Consider the following 18,367-nt stretch of genomic DNA (forward strand, 5'->3'; position numbering starts at 1 on the left):
CAGACATAACTGCTGCTGTCTCCTTTTATCCCTTTCCGCTTTAGTCAAGGGGGATCTGACCCCCCCCCCCTGATTTGCATTGGTTCTCCTGAACCTTCCGTTGTGCGGGCAATATTGTCCTTTGAACCCACATACATAGGGCGAGGGTCTGGTATGGTTCGATCTGCTCTTCGTTCCTGCAACCTATGATCCAGTTGAACAACAAGGTCAATGAATTCTGAGCAGTCTTTTGGGGGGTTCACTACTTGTGCGAGAACATCCTTGTGCTCCCCCCGCAACCCCTGATGAAATAACGTGGTTCTCTTCTCCACTGGCCATTCTGCTGCAACTACGAGTATATTGTACATGGCTATGTATGTTAATAGGTCTTGATTCCCTTGGCGTAGGGACAGAAGTTCGTTGCCTAATGCCTGCCCATGAGTACGACGGGCGAACAGCTTTTTCATCTCCTGCTGAAAGCCCCTGAAGTCCTGCAGCAAAGGATCGTCTTGGGCCACAAAGGGTACAGACCAGTCCGCAGCGCTACCACTCAGGTAGGATAGCACAAAAGCGACCCGTGATTGGTCATTCGGAAAGGCCCCTGGTCAAGTGCAGGCGGCACTGGTTCATGAACGTTGCAAACCTCTTGGGATCCCACGTAATTCGTTCGTGCGGGGCCAAGGGAACTGCCTCAGGAAGGGTTATTTGAACGGGATTGGCTGATGGTGCTGGCATCGAGGGCACGCTTCCCGGCAATGGTGCATGCCCTGCTTGTGACTGGAGAAGTTGCCGGCTTAAATCATCAGTGAGTTCTTTGGCTACTATCAGCTCTCTCCTCAGGGTGTTGGTCTCCTGCCTGGCTGCATGTACTTCGGAACGTATCTGCCCCAACATGTGGGCTAACTGGTCGGTTTCTGACGTTTCCATGACGCCCAGGTGGATTTTGATGTGAGGCTTTGTGTTCTGTAACGCTCACCTCGTATCCACGGAGACGTCACTCAGCCTGTTCTGACCTCTTACGACCTCAAACCCTTCCCTGGAGTCTACTCGACTGGAGACTGGGCCTGAAGCACAGGACTGGTAGAGTGTAACTCCCTATTGTCTCTGTGTGCTTTAACCCCTTCTTCCCCAGGGTCCACCCCTTCCCTTTGATCCACAGCTCACCTTGTTTTCTTGGAAAGTGTGCTCTCCGTCCTGCTTTCAGCGAAGGGGCGCGTTGATTGATGCGGGCTCGTTGCTGCCTAGTTAGTTCACTGGCAAGAGTCCGACAGGTATGTATAATCTTTGAACAGTTCTCTAACTTCGTTCCTTTCCTTCCTTAGATGATGGCTGGCGTCCGGGGATGGCTATGTGCTGCTGAGATGAGTAGCGCTGAAGGTGAGTGAGAGCGTGATGCGCGATGCGACCCTTTCGTATTTGTATTGAATGGAGTTATTTTTCTGTGTCTTTTAGGTGCTGTGACATTTTCAGCGTGGATGCCGGTTATGAAGAAGAAATGCGGTGAGTAAGCGCGGTATGCGGCGCCTCTAGATGTTTCCTTGCTAACCTGGAGTGTCTTTTCCCTCTTGCAGATGGATGAGAAGTTCCGGAGACAGAGTTCCCCCAGAGCGGCTTGGATTCAGGTAAGCGTTTGAAGCTCGTACAGTCTTTAAAAATAAGCGAAGATTTGCTGAATGCTTTCTAATGCCTTTTTTCTGTCCTTTTCCCTTTTCCTTAGGAAGCGGCATGCCGGGATGGGAATGACACCGCCGAAGATGCCCGCTGAACAGAATGAGCGATGAATGATGGGCAGAAGCGCTGCAAGGTAAGGCTGTTCCTAACAGTGTTCTTGTTCTTGCAGGAGCTGAGCGCAGAAGAAAGTTGCAGGACTACTGGAGACCGATCTGAACACGGTGAGTGTCGCGCTGCAGGTGCAGAAAACACAAAGCATGTTTTTCAGCCTGGGCGTGGCTTAAATAGCCTCTGGGTATCCCAGGTGTCTCTGGACTGAACCACACCCAAAAGACTAGACTGCACATGCAGTTCAGCGAACTGAAATTTGTGGGGGCATCCATCTTGTCCCCATCAATGCACTAAAAGTCCAATCCCCAATTTTATCCTATGGGAGTGAGTCTGGTGCCACAAGCGCCAAGTCTGACTCCAAGTGGGTCTTTGGAGGGATGGAGAGGCCCTTGAGGGCCATGTAGGTGATCGTAGCCTGGCTCCAGCCTTACATCTTGGAGGGCTGGGGACATGAGGGGCAGGAATCATGACAGGAGGAAGGTTGTGCTGGAAAAGAAGTGGAAATTCCACTCGCGTGTTTGAACTATTGTATATTCCTTGTGGATGAAGTATATGCTTTTAAGAACACTGTTCTGGCCAAGGTGGTGTGTGTCGAGGAGAAATCTGATGTGATGAAAAGTGATTGATCTTCAGAGAGAAGAGCACTTACGTGTGACTTTGGATTTGACGTACAAAGAGTCTTTTTGTTTGCTAAACAATATGTGGTGGAATTGTCGTACAGTGTGAACAATCCTTTGCCAACTGAAGGACATATTGAATGTGAAGACATTTGTATTCTAATTTCAGTGGAACTTGGCTAGTGAAAAGAACTTTCCTGAAAGTGAATTTCGGTTAAAGTCCTGAATTGAGCCAGGGGACAGGGATTCAACCGTGGTCACAAGGATTCCTGTTTATAACCTGTGTGTTTTGAATTCATGTTATTTTGTGTAGTTTAAACAGCCAAATAATTCCTGTATGATTTTGTTGTATGCATTAGTGTCAGGGCCAGAAACATTTGGACATTAGGCCATTTTCCTTTAGTCTTAGTTTGTCAGGTAGGGAAGTCATTTATGGGATATATTTACCCACTCAGCAGTACTTTCCCCACATCAACCCTCAGCAGAAACAGCAAAATGGTTGCACTGGCTCCTTTTGAGCGCTACTGCCTCACACCAAAACTGCGTTTTGCAGTGACAAAAGGAGGGCTGCACTGTTTTGCCAAGCACCATTGGGCAAGATGAAACCAGAGAAAGGCTAATAGTGTGTGTTCTTGTTTGTCTTAAAGAAATGGAGTGAAAAAGCAGCGCTGCTTTCCTGCAAGCCCAGAGTTCCTTTTGAAAAAGGGAATATTTCACCTTTAAAATGATGCCACTCTGATGCTATTTTCCCTGTTCTTCATCACACTACCTTTATCAAAAACACCCTGTCATACCCAGCCATATTCACATTGTGCTCCATCAGAAAAGAGCCTTATCCCAGAATGGCAGGCGCTGCCAGCCAAATCTGGGAAAATCAGCAAAAGCTTTACTTCAGCTGCACAGAAAAAAGCTTAAACCTTTGCTACAAAATGTCAAAAATCACTGCTTGAAAAGAAATTCTAGCTTTCTGTGCACATGTCAATTTAAGGAGACCTTTGCCTAGTACAGACTGTTGTGTAAAAGAAGCTAGCTACAGAACAATATTGGGAAGTAGATGGAAGAGAAATCCCAGCTATATTTACCACATGTCAAAATGGGCTTTTGCAAACCAGAGAAGAAAAAAAATCCTGTTTTAAAAAATACAATGTTGAATGAAAGCTTGTCCATGCATAGCAATGTAAAGGGGTGTGTTGCTGGGGAAACATATATGGGCTGTTTTATTCAACAGGCTTGTTTTGATTCAGGACAAAATAAAATAAAAATAAAACTGTTAAACTGCATGGGCTGGATTTTGCAAGCTCCCAAAACAGGTAAGGCTCCCCCCCCAAAGGGAACCACCATAAACTTCCAGGACACCTGGATGATAATTGCTGGGTTGGAAAACTTTGATTGACCAAGACAAAGAAACTTCACATACTAATCAGACTTGGGTCTGGGCTGAGCCATCTTACAATGGAACGTCTAGGACACGGATGTGTGAAGTCACACTTCCTCATGACATTTACCAGAAGCTTCAAAGGAAATCTCCTTGACAACCCTGTGTTGAGGGGGTAGCCTTGGAAAGGCATGCCCATATATGGGGAACAATACTGACATTTGCTTCCAAGGACTATTTATTGATAAAAATGTTAGACTTTTATCTCTGCAGCAGGACTTTGCAAAAATGGGAAAAGTTAACCGTTTAAATGTGATTTTTATGGGCTTTAATTTAAGATGTCATAAACTTCACTGACACAGGGGGGATACAATGGCAGAGATTTGGGTATTATAAGGGAAGTATCCATGATGCCATTACGAATTTTAATACTTGCATGCCTGACGATAATCCAGACACGCGTGTAAAGTTACAGAATTTCAGGCCGGATATTTCATATTCAAAATGACTAAAAAGTATTAGAAGGGTGAAACAATGCCTTACAAATTGCAGAGTTGGACTGGTATTTTCTGCATAAAATATGTAACCTGCTTATGTGATTTGTTAAGATACTTCAACTGTATAAAATTACCATTTGTGGCAAAATTGGATTTTAGCTAAAGTAACTGTGGGAGGTTTTGTACATTGTAAAACTTGCATCCTAAATCTGACATCCTGCCCTTGAAATTCAATCAGCTGAGAGTGAGGCGGGGACTATCACCCCTGACCAATCCAGTGGTTTAGAGGCCTGCTTAGCTAAGCCTGCCCTACCATATACTTCTATGATGTCACTATGCATTATAAAGAGTCCCTGACAGGACTCTTAGACACACCATCTCTTGAATGTCCTGCGGCTGCGTTCCTGATCTGCTCCATTCATCTTGTTGATTACAGATTTTACTACAAGGCCAAAGCATTGCTGACCCTACTCCAGCAAGGCCAAGGCATTGCTGATCCTGTCCCAGCAAGGCCATTCATCCAGAAAACCCCCCACTAAAGTCCCATTAAAAAAGGGGAAACCTTTTGCCTTCTGAAATCAGACCAGCTTGCTGCCCACTACCTGCATGCCCGCTGCAACCCTGCCATCCAGCTGTCCTTGCCATCTGGTGACCAGAATTGCCCAGCTGTTTGCTGTAAGGCGCGCCCGCCGTGTGGTGACCAGACCCAGTTGGCTGTTCCATAATTCCAAACCTAAGCGTGGAATGTGAGTATCTTCCCATCACAGAGAAACACATAGTCTCCCCATATTGACCCTTTTGTCTGTATTACACTCTTTAAGCAATTCTATGTATACCCTGGTAACTTGTTCAAACTGTTAGATTCTCTGTGCACCCTGTTGTTGATTTCGAAGTGCTAGCGCCATCTGTCTTTTCATTTCTGTCTGGTTTAAATCCTAAGCCCTTAGTTATATTTTGAGTAATCAAACTAATTTCCAGTTAAAGTTGATCACTGGGGTATAAGGTTGACCTTGCGAATCAACATTGGAGCTTACTGTGTTCCCCTTTAACAATAAAGTCTAGATAATTTAGTTTAAGTAACATTTTCCTTTCTTTCAAAAACTGAAGTTTTCATTTTAACTGCTCTATTTTCCCTAAAACTGGACCCCATTCCTCCCCGAAAATCTCATCCAAATCTTCAGCTACCACCATTCTTTCACTTTGATATTGTCCTTGTGATATACATCTGTTCCCCAGACCAAAAACCGCTTTGCGATTTTCAGTATTTCACCCGTTTTTTATTAAAAAAACATTTGGGTAATTTTAAACGGGAATTGAGAAAATTGAAACTTTCCAATATGTCATTCGGCTGCAGCATGTTCTAACTTTCCACTCATTTTAGAATTGTATGCTTCTTGTTGATCCATTGCATTGTAATTGCTAGTGTTTCTGCATTCCTGTTGTTGGGAGAAATCATATTTGCCTCACACATTTAACCGCACTTTCATTATTTGTACATTTCCGAGTGTAATTTCATGCCTTTGCAAAGGGTTTAAAATCCGTTTTTGCCTCTCATTCTGTGAGGGAAGGTCGGATTTTGATTCTGTTTTCTGCCCCTTATTCCTGACTACCTGCTGCTTCAGAATCTGATTGATTGGGGGTTGGCGGAATGTTGTCGGGTGAAACCTTACCTTGTGTGCTATCTAGCCTAATTAAAAAAGTGCTCCCATTCACTTGTGCTTTGTATGTATTCTAGGACAAGGTTAACCAAGTGCGTTGCTTCCATTTTCATTGTAATGATCACCCCATTGGTGATGGCTGCCCCATATTAAAAATTCTATGATTTCTTTTGAATTTTATAAATATTGCAATTTCACCAACCGGCCTGGTTCATGGTCCATTGTGACCCGGGTATTTAAAAAAGGGGGTGTGAGACGAGTTGTGTACCATCTCAAATTGAATCCGCATAAAATAAAGAGAAAGGCATCTCAGTTGTGTGCTACTTAATGGGCTGAGACCATGGTGTGTGTCACCCGTTTTTAAATCCTTAACACCTTGTTGGGTAATAAAAATGTGACTAATGAGAACTGTAGCTATGTGTCTGTCTTGCATTTCTGACCCCACGTATAGAGTTGAGAGAGGCCCGCCTCTATGCCTGCCGTTGGCAGGGAGTTGGCTAGAAAGCATCATCCTGCCCTGTTGGATCCAATCTTTTCTGTCTACTCGTGCCTCCCACAGAAATTAGTGGTGCAGGTTCCAACTGCAAACTTGCAGCCTCCCCCCCTCCCCCTACCATCCCCTGATCGGGAGAGTAACAGGCTGCACGCCTGAGGGAAGAACATTTTTGCATCGGGCAGCCTCGGCTACAATTAATGCCTCTTGCACCCTTGCAAAGTTCTCGTTCACTCTCTGGTTGGCATTGGCCAATGTGGCAGTGCGCATCCCTGAGGGGGAGATGCGGGAGGGCTTTCTGTTTGTGGTAGGTGATTGTAGAGAAGCCTCTTGTCAGATCTTACAATGGGGACTAGACATGGCTAATTATGTTGACAGATACATGGCCCTGAGTACTGTTTTAAGATGCTGTTCCTGGATTCGAAAGTCTGGGTTTGCACAAGATGTCTTGGATCTTTGATGGACAGAACTTTTTGGAGCTAAATCTGATCACACCCACCAGATGTTCCATTCAACAAAGGTGATTGCGAAGTCCTAGGGTCTGGCCGTGCAATAACCCACTGCACTTCCGCCAGTGGTCAGGGTTTTCGTCCCTATGCCGTCTATGTTCCGGGTGGTCCAACAGGCACCCACAGGAAAGGTGCAAGCAGGTGATTCCCAAAGGGTAGGGTTTCTGCCAGAGGAAGAGTGACAGATGCCCCCCCTCGGCACAACAAGGCACAAAGCCATAGATTTTCTGCCACGAATACCCTGCGGGCGCAGGTTTTCCTTGTTCAGCTCAGGAGGGTCCAAGACTATATCCAAAGCTTGGACGTTGCATGCTATCCAACAGTGCTACTGTCTCCTGTTCGCGAAATGTCCCCTGGACCATGGCCCTCAATCCAAAACCTTGCCCCAGACCCCATCCTCTTGTAGGAAGTCCTTCAGCTTCTTTTTAAGAGTGCAATAGAGCTGGTACCGTGCCTGGAATGAGGAAGGGGTTGGTATTCCACCTACTTTATGGTGCCAAAGGAGGACAGGAATGTTAGTCCCATACTGGATCTGCAGCTGCTGAATTTGATCCTATGTAAGGAAGCCTTCGATCTGCAGGTCTGGTTGTTATCACTGGATCTTCAGGATGTCTATCCATCGCCAGCACAGGAAATACCGGTTTGTGGTGGGCCAGCATCACTACCAGTTCAAATTCCTGCTATTTTCTATTTCTTCGGCTCCCAGGGTTTTCAGAAGCTGTTAGCAGTGGTGGCAGCTTGCATCAGTCGTCGTCCTACCTAAATTTGAACTTGATTCACTGGAGCCCAATAATGGTAGGCAGGAAGGACAAGATGGGCAAAACACAGAGGGGACGGGGACTGTTCTCTCCACAGAGACTGGATCACCATTATCCTGCATGCCACAGGCACTGCCATTTTGCCGGTCCTCCAATGGAACGGAGGCCCGATGTAGCGCTTCTACGCATGGTGGCAGGCATCCTGTGTTGCCTCAGAAACCTGTCGGGGGCTGAGCGCATCCATTATCTTGTGCTGGTGTATTTAAACCCTGCGAAGCTTGACACGCGTGCATCTTAATGTACTCTGTGCCCGCTGGTACCCCATGCCTTAATTTGCTACTTGTTTCTGGGTTGCCTGCCCGTTCCTTCTGCCTGCCTTGTTCTTCCTTCCTCCCTCCTGACTGAGCTCCTTATGATATGGCATTTATAACGCGCCTATACACAACTGTTTCAATGCAGTGCAGAATGCACAGTCTGAGAAAAGAATGCCACCTTCACCTTCTCTTGCCTTACTCCTTGCCTGGGATCTGCCTCCCTGTCTCGCTTTTGTTCTTTCCTTCTGATCCTTCTCTTCCGTCCGTCTGCCTCTGCATTACCTGCTCTCCTGGAAAATACTGCCGATCCACATCAGCTGCAGCCCAGTTCTCCGGTTCAGTCGCTGTCCCTGTATTACGTTAATCTGGGGAGCTGTCACATGGTACAGGAAGCTGGTTTCTAAGTGCCTGTAAGTGCACCCTCACTGGTGGTGCACCGCGGCCAGTTCACGGCTCATCTCATCTTTACATTTTGGACCTTCAAGGAAGGCGGGAGCCTTATTAATGCAACCAACACGGCCCTCAGAAAGCAGGGACCCAGCAACGAGCCATCCTGCTCGACAAGGAGGCCATTCTATAACATTTGTGTATTACTGACTGTTATGTGCAGGCCACGGTGTGACTGAGCTCAGGTTATGCATGAGAGGCAGAGCCACCGTGGCACAAGAGGACAAGGGGACTAACTGCTCAGTGAAAGCGAGGCACAGGGGTTGGAATGGAGGAAAGTCCTCCAAAAGAGTGAACCGATGAAAAACACTGATGGAAAGATTAAACCTCCAGCCTCTTCAAACTTGTGCAGGCGGTGCTGCAGTTGGGCGAGTGCTTGTGGTGCATGGACAAGTACAGGTAGTAGGGGTAGTGCTTCAAAAACAGTCTAAGTGCAGTGCAACTGGAACATATATCATGTAGGCAATGCAGCAGAACATAGCATGTTGACGGACACTTTTTGAAAAGTTAACCGATGAAAGGGCTCCCAAAGTTTGGACATGAAAGTTTGTAAAAACCTGCAGTTATCATGATGCACTAGCTGGATCACCCAGAATAAATTGCTCTCACCTTGGTCCTGGAAAGCAGGCAAAACAATGCATGAGCAATTTGTAGGTTCCAAAATGGAGTTTATGATGCAAACAGTCTCACGAAGTGTCCTCATGCAGCAGACTTGGGTGGCAGATGGGTAGGATTGACAGAAAATTGCAAATAATGCAAAATTAGAGAAGTTATGTCAGGACGATAATACATTGGTATACCAAGCTGTTAAATGGGTTAATTGCAGCTACGTAAGTAAGTGTGGTTTACAGCCATTTGATTTATTGTAGGAAAACCTAGTGCAAAGCGAATGGGTTCAAGATGGTTGTTATTTTGTAATAAGTAGACTTGTATTTATTGGCACGCTGTTCTTGAGTTCAGAAAACTCCTTTCAATTTGAAATATTGAGTATCTTTCTCATAATATACATTTCCACCCTTTACCATCTATCACTGTTAACAATTGTGACGAATCCCTAGATGTCACTTTCCTTAAGGGGAGCTCCTTTCTATGAGGCCAGGGAGGTGAGGCCGCTACCCGATAGTCCCCCTGGGGGAGGTACACAGCGGGAGCAAGCATCTCATGAGGAGAGACCTCTTCCCCAACCGCCAGAGTGACGCTGGTGAGAACCCTAAAAGGTATATGGGTTGGCCGGATGGTTGGGCGGGGCCTAAGTAAGTCGAGGAAGACTCAGAAGAAGAGAGCAGACAAGAACCCACAGATTAGGGGCAAGAACGGAACCCCTGGGGGAGAAGTGAACACTGAGAGAAAAAGACTGGTCTGGGGCCACCACCCACGAACGAGAAGTACAAATCATCCTTGTGGCATTACCTGGCAGGAGAATGAACCAGGTCTGCCAGAACAGAATAGGGACAACGCTGGGACCCTCACCCACAAAAGTAGAAGAGCTTTACAAATAATCTTCTTTGTGACAGTACTTGGCAGGTTAGTGAATCAAGTCTCTCCAATGTATGAAGAGTGAGTCAAGCAACCTTTGCAAATCATCTTCATGACAGTACTTGGCAGGATAGTGAACCAGGTTTATCCAGCGAGCTGAATAGAGAAATACGGGTCTGGGACCAATTATCTGAAAAGGTAAGAGAGGGACCCTCTTCCACATGGCTGCGCCTGACAAGCCAGAAGTGGGCTATACTTGGGAAGCCTTGGTCAGAGATCATACTTGTACATGAGCTATTTAGAATGAAGATAAAAAGTGAACCAAGGATCGCCAGGGGTAGTGAGACATTCCCCCTGGGTACCGCTAAGTGTGAAGTGATTGTGAAATCAAGAGACCAGGAGAAGGGAGTCATTCTCCTGGTAGTTCAATCTGCAAAAGGATCAAACCACAGAATACTTTGATCAATGGAAGAAGGGAGTCATTCCCCCTTGTTAAGAACTTGCAAACCAGAACTGTGCTACCCAGTCCAGGAGAAAGGAGTATTCCTCCTGGGCCTAGAACATTGAAGCAGCCTTCTAGTTTAGTTATATGTGTAAGGGACTGAGTTGGCGATTTTGACACAGAACAGTGGACTCTTTAGTTTACAAAGATATTCTGACAGACCATTAGTATTTTAGTTGAGTCATGGCAACCCCTCATAGAAGTAGGGTAAGTTAGATTTTCTCTTTATTTTCTTGGTGAATAAACGTCTATAGCAACCACCATGTCACCTGTGTCAGTCTCCTCGTTCTGCGCCTTACACAATCATTAGAATGTATTCTTATATACACACACGTCCACATACCTATACATACTAAAGACAGTCTTTCTCCAAAAAAGAATCCCCATTGGGCACCATTTCTTTTGTTTTCGCATTTTCAGATGTTTCCTTTTGAGTGACAACCCTTGCATTTTCTTTTTTTTCAATGCATTTGCAAAATGGGAGCAAGGTACAATTATAAATCATGAGCAGAGTAAGGGCATCTGTCTCCGCCAAAGAAGTATTCTTTAGTGTGCATTATACAAATACAATGCACTCTACCGGATACTTATTGCGCTGACCGTAAGGTTACCCCAAACATATTTCAGGATTTTGCATTTCTAAGACAGTCGAGGGGCAGATTCACAATAATCTTACTCTTTAGAACACCTTGAATCATTAGCATACTCTCACACCAATTCGGTTTGTTTTATTTTAATTTAAACTACTGTTGACCATGATTTGCTAAAAGTATTTGATTGTTTGATTAATATAGTCATATAGTTTACCTATCCGAATATTTCTTCTGATGTTCTTTGTTTACTAGGTACTCATCATGGACCACACTAGCATGAGGATTCTGTCGTCGTGCTGCAAGATGTCCGATATCCTTGCCGAGGGCATCACAAGTAAGTTAACCAAAACAGTAGGAATCCAAACAGTGGAAGTACTCTTCCTGGTACAAATTGAACTGATTTGATTATTAGCTCTGCATAAAATACATACAATATTTATGCTTTTCATTGATTTTAAAATATGAATAATTCAAGCAATTTATATAGTGGTATGTTTTATCGCAATTGAAGCATCATCCCATTATAGAGATGTTATCACATTTTCTGGGAAAGCTTGCCTCATACCTGGGTCATCTGTAGTCCAGTCTTGTGGCGATAATGAAACCGGCTTCCAGACCTTTTAACTTCCCTCATTATGGGATAGCTACTCAAGGCTTCAGTGGCTTACGGAAAAGGGCCAAACCACGGACAGGTAAGATTCTCCTTTCAGGGCCCCTCCCAGGAAATGGCAGTGGCAAAATAAAGGCTTCTTCAAGATCCCCACCTTTCTGTTGGTAATCGGAAGAACTGACAGCTTACCAGCTCGGTGTTAGCACCACGATTGTTGTGGCAAAGTTTCTTTGGTCTCAGTCCGACGGATATTTCTGGACAATTGTTACATCTTTGTCTTTTGTGCAGCATTCCAGCTACCCCACCTCACCCAAAAACTGTTATCAAATCTAATCATCACTTTTTGATGATTACTAAGAAAGACATAGGGGAATAGCTTGGACTGTTATACCAGAATGTCTTGAATCCAGAAAGATTCAAGATGAGAGCATGCACATTCCTATTTGGCCTCCCCATCACACAATCTACAAGTTTTCCATCCACGACCAGTTATTCCAGTTGAGATCATATAAAATTAGTCTTTGCACTGTACCTATTCGTAAGCCACAGCTCTAAGCTGACGCAAACTGTAAGGCATGTGTACTTTGTGCTTATATGCGACACCTTCTAGTTACTGTTCTTCCTTCCTGAGAATTAGATTCAAGCGATAGAGCAATTCTGCTCTTTTGTGCAAAACCTCTTTTTCAAGTGAGCATTTATTTTAAAGGATCCTGCATCCAGGTGGACTTTGGCAGACTCTACATTTACAATACACTGCTTCAACTTATAACTCATTGGTCTCAGGAGACCCAGCCACAGTCCTTACCAATGATGGTCAACTCAAACCACCTGTGATGGATGAACCATCAAAGCCTTTCCATTGGGTTCTCCTTCGGGGTTCCTGAAACTTGTCAGATGATCACCATAGACGCCACCATTTTAGGTTGGGGGAGGGGATGGTTAATTTGTGGCATACATTGAGTTTCAGAGTTCTCACCATTACTGACGGATGAGATTGACACTGGATAACCGGGAGATACTGACAGTTTAGCAAAACACAGAGCAGCCAAGGCAAAGTCTCAGGAAGGGTGTGATGGTGGTCTAGGGCTGCAATGAGTCCACACAGAGCAACACCAATAATTCAAGCTAGACAGGCAAGTGAAAAAACATGCAATACTTTATTAGCCCTTTAAAATGCACACTAAGCAAGTAAAGCTTCAAATATTGTCACACCAACACTATAAAACAGATAAATACATTCACTTGTAGGAGATTTAAAATCACATTTGATTCAATAACCAGTGTAGCACAGATACGTGGTCATAAGCATTAGAAATGAAAATGACCATTTGAAGTCACCATAGAACAGCTTCCCTATCTCTTAGAAAATCCAACCCAAAGATGGTTTTGGGCCCTGTGCCCCAAGGGCACCAGTTCCAAAGTTATACTTCATGGGTAGTTTGCTTAAGCGGTTACCAATGCGAGTGGTTATGTTTAATAAGAGTCAAAAGGTTCACGTAAGCAAACACACTCAAATCCCAGTTCTTGGGATAGTCCTAGGAAGGGATACTTGACCCATGCTTCCACTGACCAAAGTCAGAAAAGCGTAATTTAGGGACTGGACTTTACATACATGTAACCATATAGTGGTCAGGGGAATCTGATGAATCCAATGGAGCCATCACGGGATTCCCTGTCGGTAACCGCCTCCCATGTGGCCAGGTGACTGCAGCCACTTCCTGGTCCTGACCCTGGGAGGATCACATGGAGGAGACAAATACCAGGGCTATATCATGACTTCATTGGACAAGACACGGTATCTCCCCCTTTCCCATGAGGAAGAACCTTCTAATACCCAATACCTTTTTCAACGACACCTATGGACTTCAACTCCCAGAATTCCAGTTGTTTTTCAAACACACCTGTGCATGGGACATTTAAACATGGCCAGTGCACTATTGGGAGAGGCATTGCAGTGCAGGAGAAGACGTGGGCTTCTGTCCCACGGCTCACAAATGTGGCGATCATGACCCGGTGTGGCAGAGCAAGGAAGGCCGCCACAGCAGAGGGAGAGACTCTGTCCCAGAGACAGAAGTGCTGTGGAGACGCTGGGAGACAAGAGAAAAGACCTGGGCGCTCGGCAGGTCGAGAAGGCGTCATTCTCCATTCTGGGCCCGAGGGGAAGCAGGTGTGTGACTGCAGAGCTGTGAAGGAAGCAGGAAGAACATCTGCACGCTCCAGTGTGGAAAGCGGCAACACGATGCAGAAGCGTGAACTAGCCCGGAGACTGTGGATAAGACCAGTGCGTTTACATGAAGCCATTGGGGACCTCCGGGGCTTTCCAGCGTTTGCGCCAACAGCAATTTGAACTTAATACCATTATTAACACTAAAGAGATTATAACATTCGAAGTACAATCCACAATGAGCTATGGATGTAAATGTGGGGCAGATTTTGAGCAAACGTTACCGCAAGCCCATATACCCCAAGCCAAGAGCAATACATACAGTATTGGTGATATAGCGAAACTGTGAAATGCATGGGAATCTTTGGCAAAGCAAGATACCAGGCAATTGAAATGCTAGTCCTGGCAGGGGAGTATATCTGGCTAGTGAGAACCACAAGTGAAGACCTGGCCGGTGAGTACATCAGTCATTTGAAGTTGTATAAAGAATTCTGGCAGGAGAGTACACTAGGCAGTTCACACTGCATAAAGAAAACTACCAGGGGAGTATACGAGGCAATTATTCCAGGCAATTTGCAAAACCTCCAGGAATGTTAAAGAAAGTCGGTGCTTTCTAAACCAAGGAGAAAGTTGTGTTAAAGGATGACTGTTACAGAATGTGTTGCCTAAAAAGATACAAAGGAACTGTTAGTAAAAGAGACTATTGTCATCCTACTTGGGAATCATGGGTAAGGGTTCCACCCTCTGGATCCAAGGGTTCCTACCTTGGAGAACATTTCTGTTGAAATTGTTCTTTCTTCGGTTGTGAACACTTTTTTTGCCATTATCAAGTTGAAGATATTTCCTCACACATTTTTATTTTTTTTGTTTTTGTTTCTAGTGTGAGGGGCAGGATAGGATGTTTTGGACATAAAGATGGTGTGTGTTATTGACATCCTGATGCAGACATACTCCTTAGTTTTGGTTTATAAGTAGTCAAACTCCTCTTTACCATAGGGTCAGAGAGGCATTTCCCAACCCATTTTTCGTTAAAAAAATATCTTTGCAGAAAACATGACAACCTTGTGTCTCACTCTCATTTCTGACCCCAGGAGATAAACAGTTATGTTACTCACCCTCTTGACTCTGAGACCACTGCTGGTGTTCCGGAATCCATTGGGAGGTGATGGCGGACACAATCTTATGTGCTTGCTTTCGTCGAGGAAGGCCCAGAAAACGCAGTGCTTAGGAATCCATTCCAGACCACCCCAAGTGAAACACCCAAACCTAGAAAGATGAAAAGTTCTGCAGAGGAGACAACCTTTATACATGTTCAGTGAGCGATGAAGACGTGTTGCAATGGGAATCGCCACGGACAGGCTATCTTCAATGGATGAACAAAGGTGCAGGCCCAGCACCGAAAGTTGAAAATGCAGGAGCAGACATCTTGTTACACAAGTTAAAGACCCTCCAATATTGAAGTAAGAACAGCGATGTATTTATTTATTTATGTCTGCTGCAAGGTAGCCCAAGAGAGAGCTGGTTGGTCCACGAATGCTTCCGAAGGCTCAGAAGGTGTCGAACGTTGAGCAGGGGACACGACTAGTTGTTCCCACTGGTCCAGGGCTCAAAGCACTGACCAGGCTCTACTTGAGATTGGGAATAGGAGCAGGACCTCACTGGAGGTGTTGATGACCAGCAGCAGGAATAGTCCTCTGATCATCTGGCTGCTCTTCTCCCTACAAGACTTGGCTCCTGCCATGGTCTGTCGAATGGCTGCAAGAGCCCTCTTTTATCCAAGATTGTGTCTAGAACATGCCCACCAATGGTAAGGATCTACACCATTCAAACAGGCAATGGCTATTCAAGCCTGGATAGCCACTGGCATATCTATCCAGCAACAGACATTCAGGTACGTGCATGTCTAATGGGAACAGACAGTCCCATCCCTCCACATCTGGGCTAACACACAAACCACCTCTTTCACTGGGAAAAGGCATCCCATATATGGCAATTCCAGACCCAGAGTGGGCAGGAAGAAGGAAAATAATAATATGGTAAATGGGTAAATGCAAAAGTGCATGAGTAAAATTAGAAAATTACATTAAAATAAATCTGCTGCCACCAGTTTATCCTAGGCACATTGCAACTGTAACCAAAAAGCCACTACAGAAATGATCCTACCCACACTTCAGTGATGTGTGTAATTGTAAAAATACAAGAAATTCAGAGAGACAGTCTCTCAGTACTGATGGTTTTATGGGATTATCAGTTTCCCATACGAATGAGCACAAGGGCGAGGGATATAAAGGAGAAGACTTTCCTTACCTCCTAAAAGTCAAGACAGGAATCGAAACGAAAAGAAAGGGTGTCCCATAGAAAACTAGGGGAGGAAAGCAACACCCAGTTTCCCTCTCTCATGGATCTTGGATTTTGCAAATGTGCTCTTTCCTTGGTTGCCTGCATCCTGGAAGATCTCTCCTTTAAAGTCTCTTGGAACTCGCAAACCTCTGACCCCATCCTTGTTGGCACTCCCCCTGCTCACTTCCATGTAACCGATAAACGTGTCTGGCTCATGGGGAAAGGAAGGTGGAGTGATCTCCTTCTTAGGGCATTCCTGGCCACCAGAGGGCTCGCGGGGGTCACCCCTAGTGGGGATGCTGCCTGCCCTGTTTCCTAGGGTAATGTGTTGCATAGCAGGCACACCTCCCTACTCCCAAAGGAGGTGGTATTCCATTGGGGATAAGGGACACATTTATTGGATTAGTCACATACCCCTTTCCTTAGAGTGTGGCCCGCTCTTCTCTGGGAACTATTTGGGTAAAAAATCTGGAAATTCCTCCCATGATAGGGATTTATCCATCTGGGTTGTTTCTATTCGACTAGGTAGTAAAAGGTCAAGGAATGTTCGGTAATATGTCCCGATTAATTACTTCCTCTGGTAGCCCAGGGATGTCAGCCATTTGCATGCATGTTGGATTTCCTCCGACTTGCAGAGTGAGTGGGACCTTCTGGAATACCTCTGTCTCATAGGATGCAGGTTATTTTTACTGCCTCCTGCCCGTCCAGGTTATCTGGAAATACTAGTCTGACCGGGATATGCTATTGTTCGGTCGATCACAGGTTACATGTTCATCTTGCCCCTTCATTATTCGGTTTTGTACACCTCATCCTGGGTTATGGTCTCAGGCTATAGGCTTCTCTGTCCCTTTCGGTAGCATAGCTCCAATCGGTCTCATCCTGCTGAGAGCATCGGTGTATGTGCTCCAGGACGCTGGTACTTCCTGCCTCAGCAGCCCCTCTCTAGCTCGAGATTCTGCTTTTGTCAAGGTTAGTGTTCTATGTGCTGTCGCCATATTCCACTCAAAACAGCGTCTGCTTAGTACTTGGCTCCCTAAGCCTGCATTCCCAGCTCTACAGCGGATGCTCTCTTTCCAGATGCTAAGAGATCCTTACGTTCCTGCCTGAAACGGAAGATGGAACTCCATTGGTACTGGCTTCCAGAAGGAGATGAAAAATACAGGTCAGAAACCGAGTCTTTCACAATAAAGCGGCCCTGCATTTAATTGCCCAGCTCACTTCCTATGCAACCGAAAACCATGTCTGACTTTTGAGGTTCTATGTGAAAAGAACCCCCGCCCCCTTGCCCTGTCCCCTAGGGAGGGTGTTGCCTAGTGTGCGCACCTCCCTCGTCCCAAAGTGGGGGGGAGGGGCTCCCCCTTTGGATGAATTCTTTGGATTAGTCACATCTCCTGGAATGGAATTCTGCCCCGACAGGAAACGCCATCCATTTGCTTTTTCCACTGAGCATTCCCATTGATAATGTAGGCAAAGATCAAAAAGTTCATATTGGTTGTGTTAACCAAGAAGAAAAAGGTTGGATACTGTCCACCTGTGTTCTGAAATTGATATTTTATATGATCATCCTTCTTTGGTCTCCCTCTTTGCTCCAATCTGGGGTGCCCATGCTCCCATATATCTTGATTGATGGCTGGCATTATTTACGTTACCTTACCAGGGTTTCACCTGGTCTTTACTGCAATGTCTCCGCTCCCCACAACGCATATCCATTGCTTCAGACAGACATGAGTTGTGGGAATGCAGCAGTGTCTTGCACAATCATCTGCCATTTATTTATTTGAATTATTGTTTAGTGCTGGCCATACCCAGCCGGTCTCGGAGCGCCATGCATGGTTCAAATATTGAAAAGGTGTGGGAGTTGAAAAAAAGGTTTTCAGGGAAGGACAGGAAGATTAGGATAGCCAAGTGATAGTAATGGAGCCATATGTGGGGAAACATATGGTATAGGTATATGTTGAGGTTCTTTCTGAAAGTGGTGATGGAGGATGCGTTGCGTATGTGGAGAGGTGGGGGGTTCCATGCCCTGGGTGCCCTGTGGGTAAATGCTTGTTTTTGTGTACATTTATGTTTGCACAGTGGAATGTGTAGAAGGTGTTGACTGGCTTGTCTGATGTTTGTGTTGGTGATGAGTTACAGATTGTCTAGAAGGTAAGATGGAATTTTGAGGTGGATGGCTTTGAATCGAATGCAGAGTCCTTAGAAGGCAATTCTTTTGGGTATGGGGAGCCAGTCGAACTGGCCAAGAGCGGGGTG

General features: G+C 45.4%; 1 protein-coding gene across 3 annotated transcripts in view; it reads left to right on the forward strand.

Annotated features, from left to right (window-relative positions):
- STXBP2 (syntaxin binding protein 2) overlaps positions 1-18,367 on the forward strand; it is a 669,892-nt gene that overhangs the window by 118,706 nt on the left and 532,819 nt on the right. For all 3 annotated transcript variants that reach the window (XM_069603863.1, XM_069603862.1, XM_069603864.1), the window contains exon 3: positions 11,253-11,334. In XM_069603863.1, coding sequence (XP_069459964.1) covers positions 11,253-11,334 — 82 coding nt within the window. The remainder of the gene's footprint in view (positions 1-11,252; positions 11,335-18,367) is intronic.

The sequence above is a fragment of the Ambystoma mexicanum genome, chromosome 3q (assembly GCF_040938575.1).
Source record: "Ambystoma mexicanum isolate Mex_15411 chromosome 3q, UKY_AmexF1_1, whole genome shotgun sequence".
NCBI lineage: Eukaryota > Metazoa > Chordata > Amphibia > Caudata > Ambystomatidae > Ambystoma > Ambystoma mexicanum.